Genomic DNA, 15,156 nt, shown 5'->3' with positions numbered 1-15,156 from the left:
TTATCGATGATCAGGCCTACCAGTGTTGTGTCATCTGCAAACTTAATGATGGTGTTGGAGTCGTGTTTGGCTACGCAATCGTGGGTGAACAGGGAGTACAGGAGGGCACTAATTACACACCCCTGAGGGGCCCCAGTATTGAGGATCAGCGTGGCAGACGTGTTGTTGCCTACCCTTACCACCTGGGGGCACCTCGTCAGGAAGTCCAGGATCCAGTTGTAGAGGGAGGTGTTTAGTCCCATGGTCCTTAGCTTAGTGATGAGCTTCGTGGGCACAATGGTGTTGAACGCTAAGCTGTAGTCAATGAACAGCATTCTCACATAGGTGTTCCTTTTGTCCTGGTGGGAAAGGGCAGTGTGGAGTGTGATTGAGATTGCGTAATCTGTGGATCTGTTGGGGCGGTATGCGAATTGGAGTGGATCTAGGGTATCCGGAAGGATGCTGTTGATGTGAGCCATGACCAGCCTTTCAAAGCACTTCATGGCTACCGACGTGAGTGCTACGAGGTGGTAATCATTTAAGCAGGTAACCTTCGCTTCATTGGGCACAGGGACTATGGTGGTCTGCTTGAAACATGTAGGTATTACAGACTCGGTCAGGGAGAGGTTGAAAATGTCAGTGAAGACACCAGTTGATCCATGCATGCTTTGAGTACACGTCCTGGTAATCTGTCTGTCCCCGTGGCTTTGTGAATGTTGACCTCTTTAAAGGTCTTGCTCACAGCTGATGATCTCGTGCATGCTTCGGTGTTGCTTGCCTCAAAGCGAGCATAAAAGGCATTTATGTCGTCTGGTAGGCTCGCGTCACTGGGCAGCTTGCGTCTGGGTTTCCCTTTGAAGTCCGTAATAGTTTTCAAGCCCTTCCACATCCGATGAGAGTCAGAGCCGGTGTAGTAGGATTCAATCTCAATCCTGTATTGTCGCTTTGCTTATTTGATGGTTCGTCTGATGGCATAGCGGGATTTCTTATACGCGTCCGGATTATTGTCCCGCTCCTTGAAAGTAGCAGCTCTAGCCTTTAGCTCAATGCTTGATGTTGCCTGTAATCCGTGGCTTCTGGTTGGGATATGTACGTACGGTCACTGTGGGGACGCACTTATTGATGAAACTGATGACTGAGGTGGTATACTCCTCAATGCCATTGGATGAATCCCAGAACATATTCCAGTCTGTGCTAGCAAAACAGTCCTGTAGCGTAGCTTCCATGTCATCTTACCACTTCCGTATTGAGTGAGTCACTGGTACTTCCTGCTTTAGTTTTTGCTTGAAAGCAGGAATCAGGAGGATAGAATTATGGTCAGATTTGCCAACTGGAGTGCGGGGGAGAGCTTTGTATGCATCTCTGTGTGTGGAGTAAAGGTGGTCTAGAGTTTTTTTCTCTGGTTGCACATGTGACATGCTGGTAAAAATGAGGTAAAACTGATTTAAATTTGCCTGCATTAACGTCCCTTGCCACTAGGAGTGCCGCTTTTGGATGAGCATTTTCCTGTTTGCTTATGGCCTTATAGAGTTGGTGCGGTCTTAGTGCCAGCATCTGTGGTGGTAAAGAGACAGCTACGAATAATATAGATGAGAACTCTCTTGGTAGATAGTGTGGTCTACAGCTTATCATAAGGTTCTCTACCTCAGGCGAGCAATACCTCGATACTTCTTTAATATTAGACATTGCGCACCAGCTGTTATTGACAAATAGACACACACCCCCACCCCTCGTATTACCAGACAAAGTTTCTCTGTTCTGCTGGTGCATGGAAAATCCCGCCAGCTCTATATTATCCGTGTCGTCATTCATCCACGACTCTGTGAAACATAACAGATTACAGCTTTTAATGTCCCGTTGTTAGGATAATCGTAGGTCATCAATTTTATTTTCCAATGATTGCATGTTAGCCAGTAGAACGAATGGCAATGGGAGTTTACTCGCTCGCCTACAGATTCTCAGCAGGCAGCCCGACCTGCTCCCCCTTTTCCTCTGTACTTTCTTCACGCAAATGACGTGGATTTGGGCCTGTTCCCTGGAAAGCAGTATATCCTCATCGGACTCGTTATAGGCAAAAGCTTCTTCCAGTTCGAGGTGAGCAATCACTGTTCTGATGTCCAGAAGTTATTTTCGGTCATAAGAGACGGTAGCAGCAACATTATGTACAAAATAAGTAAAAATTATAAGTTACAAACAATGCAAAAGATAATTGCATAATTGCATAATTGCACAGTTGGATAGGAGCATGTAAAACGTCAGCCATCCTCTTCGGCGCCATCTTAATCGTACGCCATTGTCAATTGGATTGATGTCCATAGACTGCTTACAGTGTAAGGAAACCAATATGTCATTTTGTAATTCGGGTGATCTATCCCTTTAATATTGAGGAGGGGGATCACACTTGTTTCCACCTAATAACAGGAACAAAACCATCTAGTGGTCAGAACCTGGTAATTTCAGGATGTATAATGGGAATCTAGAGAGTTTTTCCTGGCCACCTTGCTTCTACATCTGCATTGCTTGCTCTCTGTGGTTTTAGGTTCGGTTTCTGTATAAGCACTTTGTGACAACTGCTGATGTAAAAAGGGCTTTATAAATAAATGTGATTGTTTGATTGACATAAACCTATTAACTTCAATGACAAATATTTCTCTGATCAGTGGGAACAGCCATCACCAAATTTGGAATACATGACATAGTAAGAAAAAATAATACTCCAAGCCGCAGCTCCATATTACTTGTCAGACATGGAGAACTGATTCTGTATACTGGTTGTTGGGTAGGATTAGCATGGGGTGCCCGTGGGTGGCTTTTGACATTTTTGTTTCCTCATGTCTTACTCATTGGTAGAACAAAGTTTGGTCCAAACCGAAAGTTGGGTACTATATTTATTGAATATTATATGAATCCTATCAAATAAAATGGGCAATTTGGGTGCACTCAATTAGCTTAATTTCTCAGAGATCTATTTATATTTCAACAAAATAATGTTGCAGGAATGCTTATCTTATCTGTTTCTAACTGCAAAAAAACAACATTTCAGAACAATCTGAGATTGTGGGTCTCATGGCTTGCTGAAATTGAAATAGGGGTGGCAGATAGCCTAGTGGTTAGATCTTTTGGCCAGTAACCAAAAGGTTGCTGGATCGTATCCCTGAGCTGACAAGGTAAAAATCTGTTGTTCTACCCCTGAACAAGGCAGTTCCTGGTAGGCTGTCATTGTAAATAAGAATTTGTTCTTAACTGATTTGCCTAGTTAAATAATTAAAATTACATGGCATGACCTCAGTGAATTTTTCAGTGAGGGCTGTGTGTTGGCTTTAATGCATTCTGCTGAGCCACTTCCTAGTTCCTAGGTCCCCTTTGACAGCAGAAGTTCTCCTTTCCTAGAATGTTATTTAGATCCTCTATCATTCCATTCATCCAAGCTCTCTGTCATGGCTGAAAATAATGTTATTTATACCAAAATATTTACTGTTGGACTCCAACACCATGGTGTTCAGCCTCTTCATGCAGCAGACATTATGGGCCTGTCCAAAACAAACAACCTAGGCTATCTGTTCAAAAATAATATTGAAATAATAATAGTCTTGAATGTTTCCTAGTCCCAGCCAAAGACAAACACTTTGATGGTCAAAGTAATTCTACGTCTCAGAGGTCAGTGACTCTTTGACTCTCCTCCCCCTCTCCCTGTACCTCTCCCTCCCCCTCTCCCTGTACCTCTCCCTCCCCCTCGTGCAAACTGTTTGGTGTAGTTTCCAGAAGGAATCTGCCCTGTGTGTTTAGAAGTTGTTTTCTTTGGAGATGTGTTCTGTTTGTTGCTGTTTGCAGCGCGCTGTGTGATAATGAGTGAGGAAGAAAGGGGGGGGGAAGGTGGGAGGAGAGGAGGAGGAGGAGGGCCCTGCAGTGTGTTATAAGTAAGGAGGAGGAGGAGGAGGGAGGCTCTGTAGTGTGTTATGAATGACATTTACATTTACATTTACGTCATTTAGCAGACGTTCTTATCCAGAGCGACTTACAAATTGGTGCATTCACCTTATGATATCCAGTGGAACAACCACTTTACAATAGTACATCTATGTCTTTTTTGGGGGGGGAGGGTTAGAAGGATTACTTTATCCTATCCCAGGTATTCCTTAAAGAGGTGGGGTTTCAGGTGTCTCCGGAAGGTGGTGATTGACTCCGCTGTCCTGGCGTCGTGAGGGAGCTTGTTCCACCATTGGGGTGCCAGAGCAGCGAACAGTTTTGACTGGGCTGAGTGGGAACTGTGCTTCCGCAGAGGTAGGGAGGTGAGCAGGCCAGAGGTGGATGAACACAGTGCCCTTCTTTGGGTGTAGGGACTGATCAGAGCCTGGAGGTACGGAGGTGCCGTTCCCCTCACAGCTCCGTAGGCAAGCACCATGGTCTTGTAGCAGATGCGAGCTTCAACTGGAAGCCAGTGGAGTGTGCGGAGGAGCGGGGTGACGTGAGAGAACTTGGGAAGGTTGAACACCAGACGGGCTGCGGCGTTCTGGATGAGTTGTGGGGGTTTAATGGCACAGGCAGGGAGCCCCGCCAACAACGAGTTGCAGTAATCCAGACGGGAGATGACAAGTGCCTGGATTAGGACCTGCGCCGCTTCCTGTGTAAGGCAGGGTCGTACTCTGCGAATGTTGTAGAGCATGAACCTACAGGATCGGGTCACCGCCTTGATGTTAGCAGAGAACGACAGGGTGTTGTCCAGGGTCACGCCAAGGCTCTTAGCACTCTGGGAGGAGGACACAATGGAGTTGTCAAACGTGATGGTGAGATCATGGAACGGGCAGTCCTTCCCCGGGAGGAAGAGCAGCTCCATCTTGTCGAGGTTCAGCTTGAGGTGGTGATCCGTCATCCACACTGATATGTCTGCCAGACATGCAGAGATGCGATTCGCCACCTGGTTATCAGAAGGGGGAAAGGAGAAGATTAATTGTGTGTCGTCTGCGTAGCAAGGATAGGAGAGACCATGTGAGGATATGACAGAGCCAAGTGACTTGGTGTATAGCGAGAATAGGAGAGGGCCTAGAACTGAGCCCTGGGGGACACCAGTGGTAAGAGCACGTGGTGTGGAGACGGATTCTCGCCACGCCACCTGGTAGGAGCGACCTGTCAGGTAGGACGCAATCCAAGAGTGAGCCGCGCCGGAGATGCCCAACTCGGAGAGGGTGGAGAGGAGGATCTGATGGTTCACAGTATCAAAGGCAGCAGATAGGTCTAGAAGGATGAGAGCAGAGGAGAGAGAGTTAGCTTTGGCAGTGCGGAGAGCCTCCGTGACACAGAGAAGAGCAGTCTCAGTTGAATGACCAGTCTTGAAACCTGACTGATTTGGATCAAGAAGGTCATTCTGAGAGAGATAGCAAGAGCGCTGGCCAAGGATGGCACACTCAATAGTTTGACGAAGAGGAAGAATAGGAGGAGTGAGGCCCTCTAATGATCAACTCTCTTTGTTTTTCCTACAGGGCCAGAATCTGTCCCTGGCGTTTCAGGCTGCAGAAAGCATCGGCATCAAACCCTCCCTGGTGAGTTGAACTGAACAAACAGAGACCAGACAATACAACAAAGTAGCATAGACGCTTTGATCTGGTTTATTACTAAACAAATTATCTGATTTGATTAACTACAGAATGACTATGCTGCTTTGATTTATCTACAGAAGCAACATTTGATTAGATCATTGCATTATATTGAGTGATAGAGTGATCAGCTTCTATCACCAAGCAATAAGACTGTTGACCAGCTAACCAATGGCTGCCCACCCTCACCCACAGTCTACCTGCACTGACTCTATTTGCACTTACATTGCACACTCACAGGTCTCTATACACACACTCACACATACTTACACTGACATTCTCGCACGCACACACACACACACACACAGACACACAAACACATATTGACGCTACACACATACACACACACACACATCATTGTATTCATATACTGTCCATACTGTCTATAAATCATTTATATACAGTAGCAGTCAAAAGTTTGGACACACCTACTCATTCAAGGGTTTTCTTTATTTTTTATATTTTATACATTGTAAAATAATAGTGAAGACATCAAAACTATGAAATAACACAAAGGAATAATGTAGTAACCCAAAAAGTGTTAAACAAATCAAAATATATTTTATATTTCAGATTCTTCAAAGTAGCCACCCTTTGCCTTGATGACAGCTTTGCACACTTTGCACACATTCTCTCAACCAGCTTCATGAGGTAGTCACCTGGAATACATTTCAATTAACCTCTATGGGACCGGCGGGACGAATTCGTCCCACCTACGTAACAGCCAGTTGAATCCTGTGGCGCGATTTTCAAAACGTTTGAAATGCTATTACTTCAATTTCTCAAACATATGACTATTTTACAGCTATTTAAAGACAAGACTCTTGTTAATCTAACCACACTGTCCGATTTCAAAAAGGCTTTACAACGAAAGCAAAACATTAGATTATGTCAGCAGAGTACCCAGCCAGAAATAATCAGACACCCATTTTTCAAGCTAGCATATAATGTCACAAAAACCCAGAAGACAGCTAAATGCAGCACTAACCTTTGATGATCTTCATCAGATGACACACCTAGGACATTATGTTATACAATACATGCATGTCTGTTCAATCAAGTTCATATTTATATCAAAAACCAGCTTTTTACATTAGCATGTGACGTTCAGAAAAAGCATACCCCCCGCAAACTTCCGGGGAATTTACTAACAATTTACTAAATTACTCACGATAAACGTTCACAAAAAGCATAACAATTATTTTAAGAATTATAGATACATTACTCCTCTATGCACTCGCTATGTCCGATTTTAAAATAGCTTTTCGGATGAAGCACATTTTGCAATATTCTAAGTACATAGCCCAGCCATCACGGGCTAGCTATTTAGACACCCACCCAGTTTAGCCTTCACCAAAATCACATTTCCTATAAGAAAAATGGTCTTACCTTTCCTGTTCTTCGTCAGAATGCACTCCCAGGACTTCTACTTCAATAACAAATGTAGGTTTGGTCCCAAATAATCCATAGTTATGTTCCATCAGCGACGTTTTGTTCGTGCGTTCTAGACACTATCAGAATGGTAAATCACGGTCGTGCGCATGGCGCATAATGTGACAAAAAAATTCTAAATATTCCATTACCGTACTTCGAAGCATGTCAACCGCTGTTTAAAATCAATTTTTATGCCATTATTCTCGTAAAAAAGCGATAATATTCCGACCGGGAATCTGCAATTAGCTAAACAGCCGAAGGAAAATACTGCACGGGGTCGAATCGTGCACGCGCCTAATTCCATTGTCCTCTGATGGGCCACTTGGAAAAGGCGATAATGTGTTTCAGCCTGAGGCTGCCTCGTCATCGTTCATGTTTTTCCCGGGCTCTGAGAGCCTATTGGAGCCGTAGGAATTGTCACGTTACAGCTAAGATCCTGACTCTTCAATAAACAGAAGCAAGAACAACAACACCTTGTCAGACAGGGTACTTCCTGCATGAAACCTTCTCAGGTTTTTGCCTGCCATAGGAGTTCTGTTATACTCACAGACACCATTCAAACAGTTTTAGAAACTTTAGGGTGTTTTCTATCCATATATAATAAGTATATGCATATTCTAGTTACTGGGTAGGATTAGTAACCAGATTAAATTGGGTACGTTTTTTATCCGGCCGTGTAAATACTGCCCCCTAGCCCCAACAAGTTTTAACAGGTGTGCCTTGTTAAAAGTTCACTTGTGGAATTTATTTCCTTCTTAATGCTATTGAGCCAATCAGTTGTGTTGTGACAAGGTATGGGTGGTATACAGAAGATAGTTGAAAATAAATGAAATAAAAACACTAAAGGACACCAATAAGAAGAAGAGACTTGCTTGGGCCAAGAAACATGAGCAATGGACATTAGACCGGTGGAAATCTGTCCTTTGGTCTGATGAGTCCAAATTTGAGATTTCTGGTACCAACTGCCATATCTTTGTGAGACAGAGAATAGGTGAACGGATGATCTCTGCATGTGTGGTTCCCCCCATTTAGCATGGAGGAGGAGGTGTGATGGTGTGGGGATGAGATGGACCTCAGAGTGAAGGAAAAGCAGCCAACAAGTGCTCAGCATATGTGGGAACTCCTCCAAGAATGTTGGAAAAGCATTCCAGGTGAAGAGTGTGCAAAGCTGTCATCAAGACAAAGAGTGGCTACTTTGAAGAATCTAAAATATATCACTACATGATTCCATATATGTTATTTCATAGTTTTGATGTCTTCAGTATTATTCTACAATGTAGAAAATAGTAAAAATAAAGAAAAACCCTTGAATGAGTATGTGTGTCCAAAATGTTGACTGGTGCTGTACAATGGCTTGCGAAAGTATTCATCCCCCTTGGCATTTTCCGATTTTGTTGCCTAACAACCTGGAATTAAAATAGATTTTTTGATGGGGTTGTATCATTTGATTTACACAACATGTCTACCACTTTGAAGGTGCAAAATATTTTCTATTGTGAAACAAAAAAACTGAAAACTTGAGCGTGCATAACTATTCACCCCCCAAGTCAATACATTGTAGAGCCAACTTTTTGTAGCAGTTACAGCTGCAAGTCTCTTGGGGTATGTCCCTATAAGCTTGGCACATCTAGCCACAGGGATTTTTGCCCATTCTTCAAGGCAAAACTGCTCCAGCTCCTTCAAGTTGGATGGGTTCCGCTGGTGTACAGCAATCTTTAAATCATACCACAGATTCTCAATTGGATTGAGGTCTGGGCTTTGACTAGGCCATTCCAAGACATTTAAATGTTTCCCCCTTAAACCAGTGTGTTGCTTTAGCAGTATGCGTAGGGTCATTGTCCTGCTGGAAGGTGAACCTCCGTCCCAGTCTCAAATCTCTGGAAGACTGAAACAGGTTTCCCTCAAGAATTTCCCTGTATTTAGCGCCATCCATCCTTCCTTCAATTCTGACCAGTTTCCCAGTCCCTGCCGATGAAAAACATCCCCACAGCATGATGCTGCCACCACCATGCTTCACTGTGGGGATGGTGTTCTCGGGGTGATGAGAGGTGTTGGGTTTGCGCCCGATGTAGCGTTTTCCTTGATTGCCAGATACTCCAATCTCCACTGTATCTGTCCATAGGACCACTTTAAGCCGTACACTCCACAGAGCTTAAAGTGGCTTTGCAGCTCCTTCAAGGTTATCTTTGATCTCTTTGTTGCCTCTCTGATGAATGCCCTCCTTGCCTGGTCTGTGAGTTTTGGTGGACAGCCCTCACTTGGCAGGTTTGTTGTGGTACGATATTCTTTCCATTTTTTAATAATGGTTTTAATGGTGCTCCGTGGGATGTTAAAAGTTTTGGATATTTTTTTATAACCCAACCCTGATCTGTACTTCTCCACAACTTTGTCCCTGACCTGTTTGGAGAGCTCCTTGGTCTTCATGGTGCCGCTCGCTTGGTGGTGCCCCTTGCTTAGTGGTGTTGCAGACTCTGGGGCCTTTCAAAACAGGTGTATATATACTGAGATCATGTGACAGATCATGTGACTCTTAGATTGCACAGGTGGACTTAATTTAACTAATTATGTGACTTCTGAAGGTAATTGGTTGCATCAGATCTTATTTAGTGGCTTCATAGCAAAGGGGATGAATACATATGCACGCACCACTTTTTTTTTTGAATTTATTGAAACAAGTAATTTTTTTCACTTCACATTTCACTTCACCAATTTGGACTATTTTGTGTATGTCCATTACATGAAATCCAAATAAAAATCCATTCAAATTACCTTTTTGTAATGGAACAAAATAGGAAAAAACGCCAAGGGGGATGAATACTTTTGCAAGGCACTGTATATATACTGCTCAAAAAAATAAAGGGAACACTTAAACAACACAATGTAACTCCAAGTCTATCACACTTCTGTGAAATCAAACTGTCCACTTAGGAAGCAACACTGATTGACAATAAATTTCACATGCTGTTGTGCAAATGGAATAGACAACAGGTGGAAATTATAGGCAATTAGCAAGACACCCCCAATAAAGGAGTGGTTCTGCAGGTGGTGACCACAGACCACTTCTCAGTTCCTATGCTTCCTGGCTGATGTTTTGGTCACTTTTGAATGCTGGCGGTGCTTTCACTCTAGTGGTAGCATGAGACGGAGTCTACAACCCACACAAGTGGCTCAGGTAGTGCAGCTCATCCAGGATGGCACATCAATGCGAGCTGTGGCAAGAAGGTTTGCTGTGTCTGTCAGCGTAGTGTCCAGAGCATGGAGGCGCTACCAGGAGACAGGCCAGTACATCAGGAGACGTGGAGGAGGCCGTAGGAGGGCAACAACCCAGCAGCAGGACCGCTAACTCCGCCTTTGTGCAAGGAGGAGCAGGAGGAGCACTGCCAGAGCCCTGCAAAATGACCTCCAGCAGGCCACAAATGTGCATGTGTCTGCTCAAACGGTCAGAAACAGACTCCATGAGGGTGGTATGAGGGCCCGACGTCCACAGGTGGGGGTTGTGCTTACAGCCCAACACCGTGTAGGACGTTTGGCATTTGCCAGAGAACACCAAGATTGGCAAATTCGCCACTGGCGCCCTGTGCTCTTCACAGATGAAAGCAGGTTCACACTGAGCACATGTGACAGACGTGACAGAGTCTGGAGACGCCGTGGAGAACGTTCTGCTGCCTGCAACATCCTCCAGCATGACCGGTTTGGCGGTGGGTCAGTCATGGTGTGGGGTGGCATTTCTTTGGGGGGCCGCACAGCCCTCCTTGTGCTCGCCAGAGGTAGCCTGACTGCCATTAGGTACCGAGATGAGATCCTCAGACCCCTTGTGAGACCATATGCTGCTGCGGTTGGCCCTGGGTTCCTCCTAATGCAAGACAATGCTAGACCTCATGTGGCTGGAGTGTGTCAGCAGTTCCTGCAAGAGGAAGGCATTGATGCTATGGACTGGCCCGCCTATTCCCCAGACCTGAATCCAATTGAGCACATCTGGGACATCATGTCTCGCTCCATCCACCAACGCCACGTTGCACCACAGACTGTCCAGGAGTTGGCGGATGCTTTAGTCCAGGTCTGGGAGGAGATCCCTCAGGAGACCATCCGCCACCTCATCAGGAGCATGCCCAGGCGTTGTAGGGAGGTCATACAGGCACGTGGAGGCCACACACACTACTGAGCCTCATTTTGACTTGTTTTAAGGACATTACATCAAAGTTGGATCAGCCTGTAGTGTGGTTTTCCACTTTAATTTTGAGTGACTCCAAATCCAGACCTCCATGGGTTGATAAATTGGATTTCCATTGATTATTTTTGTGTGATTTTGTTGTCAGCACATTCAACTATGTAAAGAAAAAAGTACTTAATAAGATTATCTCATTCATTCAGATCTAGGATATGTTATTTTAATGTTCCCTTTATTTTTTTGAGCAGTGTATATTGCTCGTTCTGATATTTATTTGTATTATTTTTATATTTTTATTATGTGTGTATTGTTATCGTATTGCTAGGTATAACTGCATTTCGCTGCACCTGCGATAACTTTGATTTGATTCTAATAGCACGATTAATGAATAACTAAATGAATGCAAATCCTTCTGAGTCAACACACACGAGTAATAGTTATTTTAAAATAAATATTTGTACTGTGATTTCCCTGTAAACCTAGTGGAGGGGATATCTGTGTGGATGTATCAGGCTTAGGCATTGGTACACCATGTGTTCTTTATTACAGTGTATGTTAGGTCTAGTGGATGTTAACTTAACTTGACAATGGTGTTTTCCATGTCCTACATTATATGTGGCGTTTTGTCCTCGCTGCATGCGAAGATCAAGCCAAGGCTTACTATGGTAGCTAGGTGTTTGGGAAAGTCAGGTTTGTTACAGTCAGGATGCAAGTTGGGTCTAGCTAGCTAATAATACATCGTTTTTTTTTACATTTTAAAAATGTATTTACTTACTTGAATAGGTTCTCCCACTGTCTCCGATTTTTGGATCCTTACAAAAATTAAATAATGGGAAATCTTTTAGGTGGTAGCAAAGCGAGGCCAGCAGCCATGTGGACAAATGGGAACAAGGGAAAAAGTGTGTTTGTCACCGGAGCAGTTTCTAACATGTTGTGACATTTGACTTTACCAGCGTTATTTCAATGAATATAAATCACAGACTGCCGGTATAAAGTGTACCCCCCATCATGTTCATTTGGATGGGGGGTTTCAAATTGCCAACGATAAAATGAAATTGTGTTCGTTGTCGTAGCTTATGCCTGCCCATACAATACCCCACCGCCACAATGGGGCACTCTGTTCACAACGTTGGCATCAGCAAACCGCTCGCCCACACACACATGGTCTGCAGTTGTGAGGCCGGTTGGAAGTACTGCCAAATTCTCTAAAACTACATTGGAGGCTGCTTATGGTAGAGAAATCAACATTCAATTATCTGGCAATAGCTCTGGTGGACATACCTGCCGTCAGCATGCCAATTGCACGCTCCCTCAAAACTTTAGACATCTGTGGCATTGTGTTGTGTGACAAAACTGCACATTGTATAGTGGTCTTTTATTGTCCCCAGCACAAGGTGTACCTATGTAATGATCATACTGTTTAATATGCTTCTTGATATGCCACACCTGTCAGGTGGATATATTATCTTGGCAAAGGAGAAATGCTCACTAACAGGGATGTAAACAAATTTGTGCACAAAATTTTAGAGAAATACGATTTTTGTGCGTATAGAACATTTCTGGGATCTTTTATTTCAGCTCATGAAACATGGGACCAAAGCTTTACATGTTGTGTTTATATTTTTGTTCAGTGTACATTGTTTATGGGTTTCCCAGATCTATGCCATTGTCATGAAACCCAAACGAACGCTTTCAGCCCAGACGACAGACTGATTACGTCTGACAGTTGACCGTATGGTGGTGGTGACACACTAGTAAACACAACTAAAGCTAAGGCTGCTATGTAAAGCTGACCCAAACCTGGCTAGGGCTGCTCTGAAGGCAGTATCACAGTAAAGAACAGGTAGTCTGTATAAGCCCTGTATAAGCCAGCTTGTTTCTCTAAGGGCTAAGCCTTCGATGTCTGTCTTTCATTATTATTACCTCTGATTTGTGTCAATCTGGTGTATTATAAAATATATGTAGAATATGCCCATGTTTATATATAGCATCAATGTATGACATTTTGTATTATTCTCCTACATCATACTGTTGAGTGAACTCTATTTTTTCTCTGTCTGTGTGTCTGTCCTTGCAGGACATTGATGAGTTGATGCACACGGACAGACCGGACTGGCAGAGTGTCATGCAGTACGTTTCTCAGATCTACAAGTACTTTGAGACTTGACCAGTGAAGAGGAGGAGGAAAAGGAGGATTAGGAGGAGGAGGAAGAAGAAGAGGAAGAATGGAGGCACAGCAGCACTTTCTGTCCGGTCCAAGTCTTCTTCCCTCAACATGGAACCCTAGAACCCTGTCTCAACCCCCTCAACACTTGCATCCATCTCAACACTAAACGCACGAAGATCCCTCCTGTTCATTTGAAGTTTGATCTTGCTTATTGTTACTGTTTTGTACACAATGGTACAATTGACGCTGAGTGTCAGAATGCTGAATTCTCTGACTGCGTATAAGAAATATAAAACCTTGTTGTTAGCACTTACATGAAGAAGACACTGCAATTATATTGGGCTGTTTAGGTGAAGTCCAATGATTACTTTGAAATTATACTTTAAAGGAAGAGTTTGGTTTTACATGAGAAGCCTATATCAAATAAAATTGCCTGGTTTCTGTTTATCCAAAAGAAACCATTGCCTTTGTTTTTGTTATGAGACCGACCCATGTTGCCATCTATGATGTCATACTAACATGAATTGACAACACTACATGTAGCTCTGAATAATTAGATTTTACATTCACTTTTATGTTATTAATATAGAATGTATTCGCTGTTTGTACGCTGTGGGACTGATTGACTGACTCAATCAAACCATTGTATGATGTGTCCTTTATCAAGTGTTGTTTCTAGTTCTTGCACAGCAATATGATTTTGTCTTCAGCAAGCATCTTTCAGCTGGAGCTATCATACTGGGGATGGTCGAATGAACAACAACTGCAAAATGTATTCAAACTATGACATTTATGAAAATGTCATCCAAATGTACCATGAAGGACACTTTATACTGTCTGGAATCAATCAAACAACCTTGAATTTGCAGCTTCAGTTATGGTTTGTCTCTTATAAAGAAGGAAGTGCTGTACAGTGTTTATTTATTTACATATGTGCTGGGAAATGTGAGAATGATGCAGGAAATGTATGTGAGCATTTTTTATTTACTGAGATTTCAGAGATTTACTCAGAGGTGGATATTGTTAAATAAAGTATTTCGTCAATCAGCACTGGTCATTCTCACACTTTCTAGTGTGTGTGTGTGTGTGTGTGCGTGTGTGCGCGCCTGCATGTGTGTTAGAAGAGATTGGTTGTCATCTGAGTGAGTTACTGAAGGTACCCATATATTCATTTCCCCTCTCCTTTTGTTACAGGCTATAGAGGGAAGTGGACAGGTGTTTCATGATTGGAAGAAGGCTTTTGATATGATCCGGAATTAAAGTAGCCTACGTAAATTAGAGTACCAGTCAATGTTACAGATTTCAACATTGCACCTAATATTATTTGATTTGTGTTGCAGCGGGGTTGTAGTTAGTGTTGTCAGTATCTATTGCCCTGACTGGTACCACTTTTAATTGGGTTTCCAAAAAGCCTATTAAACCCTCTATGCCAGGGTTGTAAAAGTATTTATGTATGGGAAAACAGAGTGGAAAATGGAGAGGTATTTTTGTTTTGCCATCAGGGCCATTCTTATATCCTAATGCATTTCTAAAGTTACTCCATAGTGCAGACAGGCTGGTACATGCCATTCAAACAGGTGTGTGTTCTCTATCCTGCATGCAAACCTCACTTAAAAAGAAGTAGAGGATCCTAGACTGACATATATATATATAATCTTTGATCATTCAGACTGAGGGAGGACAGTTACACGTGGGTGGAAATTTAAGTGGATGAATCAATCCACCACATATTTTAGACATTCGTGAAGGGATAGCCTTGAAATTAAAGACATTTGTAGATGTCTTGGGTGGGTTTTTGCCTGCACAGTAAAAAACTA

General features: G+C 43.2%; 1 protein-coding gene across 3 annotated transcripts in view; it reads left to right on the top strand.

Moving 5' to 3' along the window:
* specc1 (sperm antigen with calponin homology and coiled-coil domains 1) overlaps positions 1–14,386 on the top strand; it is a 176,501-nt gene extending 162,115 nt beyond the window's left edge. For all 3 annotated transcript variants that reach the window (XM_029700414.1, XM_029700413.1, XM_029700417.1), the window contains 2 exons: positions 5,457–5,516; positions 13,250–14,386. In XM_029700414.1, the coding sequence (XP_029556274.1) occupies positions 5,457–5,516; positions 13,250–13,339 (150 nt within the window). In that variant the 3' untranslated portion in view covers positions 13,340–14,386. The remainder of the gene's footprint in view (positions 1–5,456; positions 5,517–13,249) is intronic.
* The last annotated feature ends 770 nt before the right edge of the window (positions 14,387–15,156 follow it).

Source organism: Salmo trutta, chromosome 19, assembly GCF_901001165.1.
Source record: "Salmo trutta chromosome 19, fSalTru1.1, whole genome shotgun sequence".
NCBI lineage: Eukaryota > Metazoa > Chordata > Actinopteri > Salmoniformes > Salmonidae > Salmo > Salmo trutta.
Note: the sequence above shows the minus strand (reverse complement) of the source record. Positions and strands in the feature narration are given on the sequence as shown.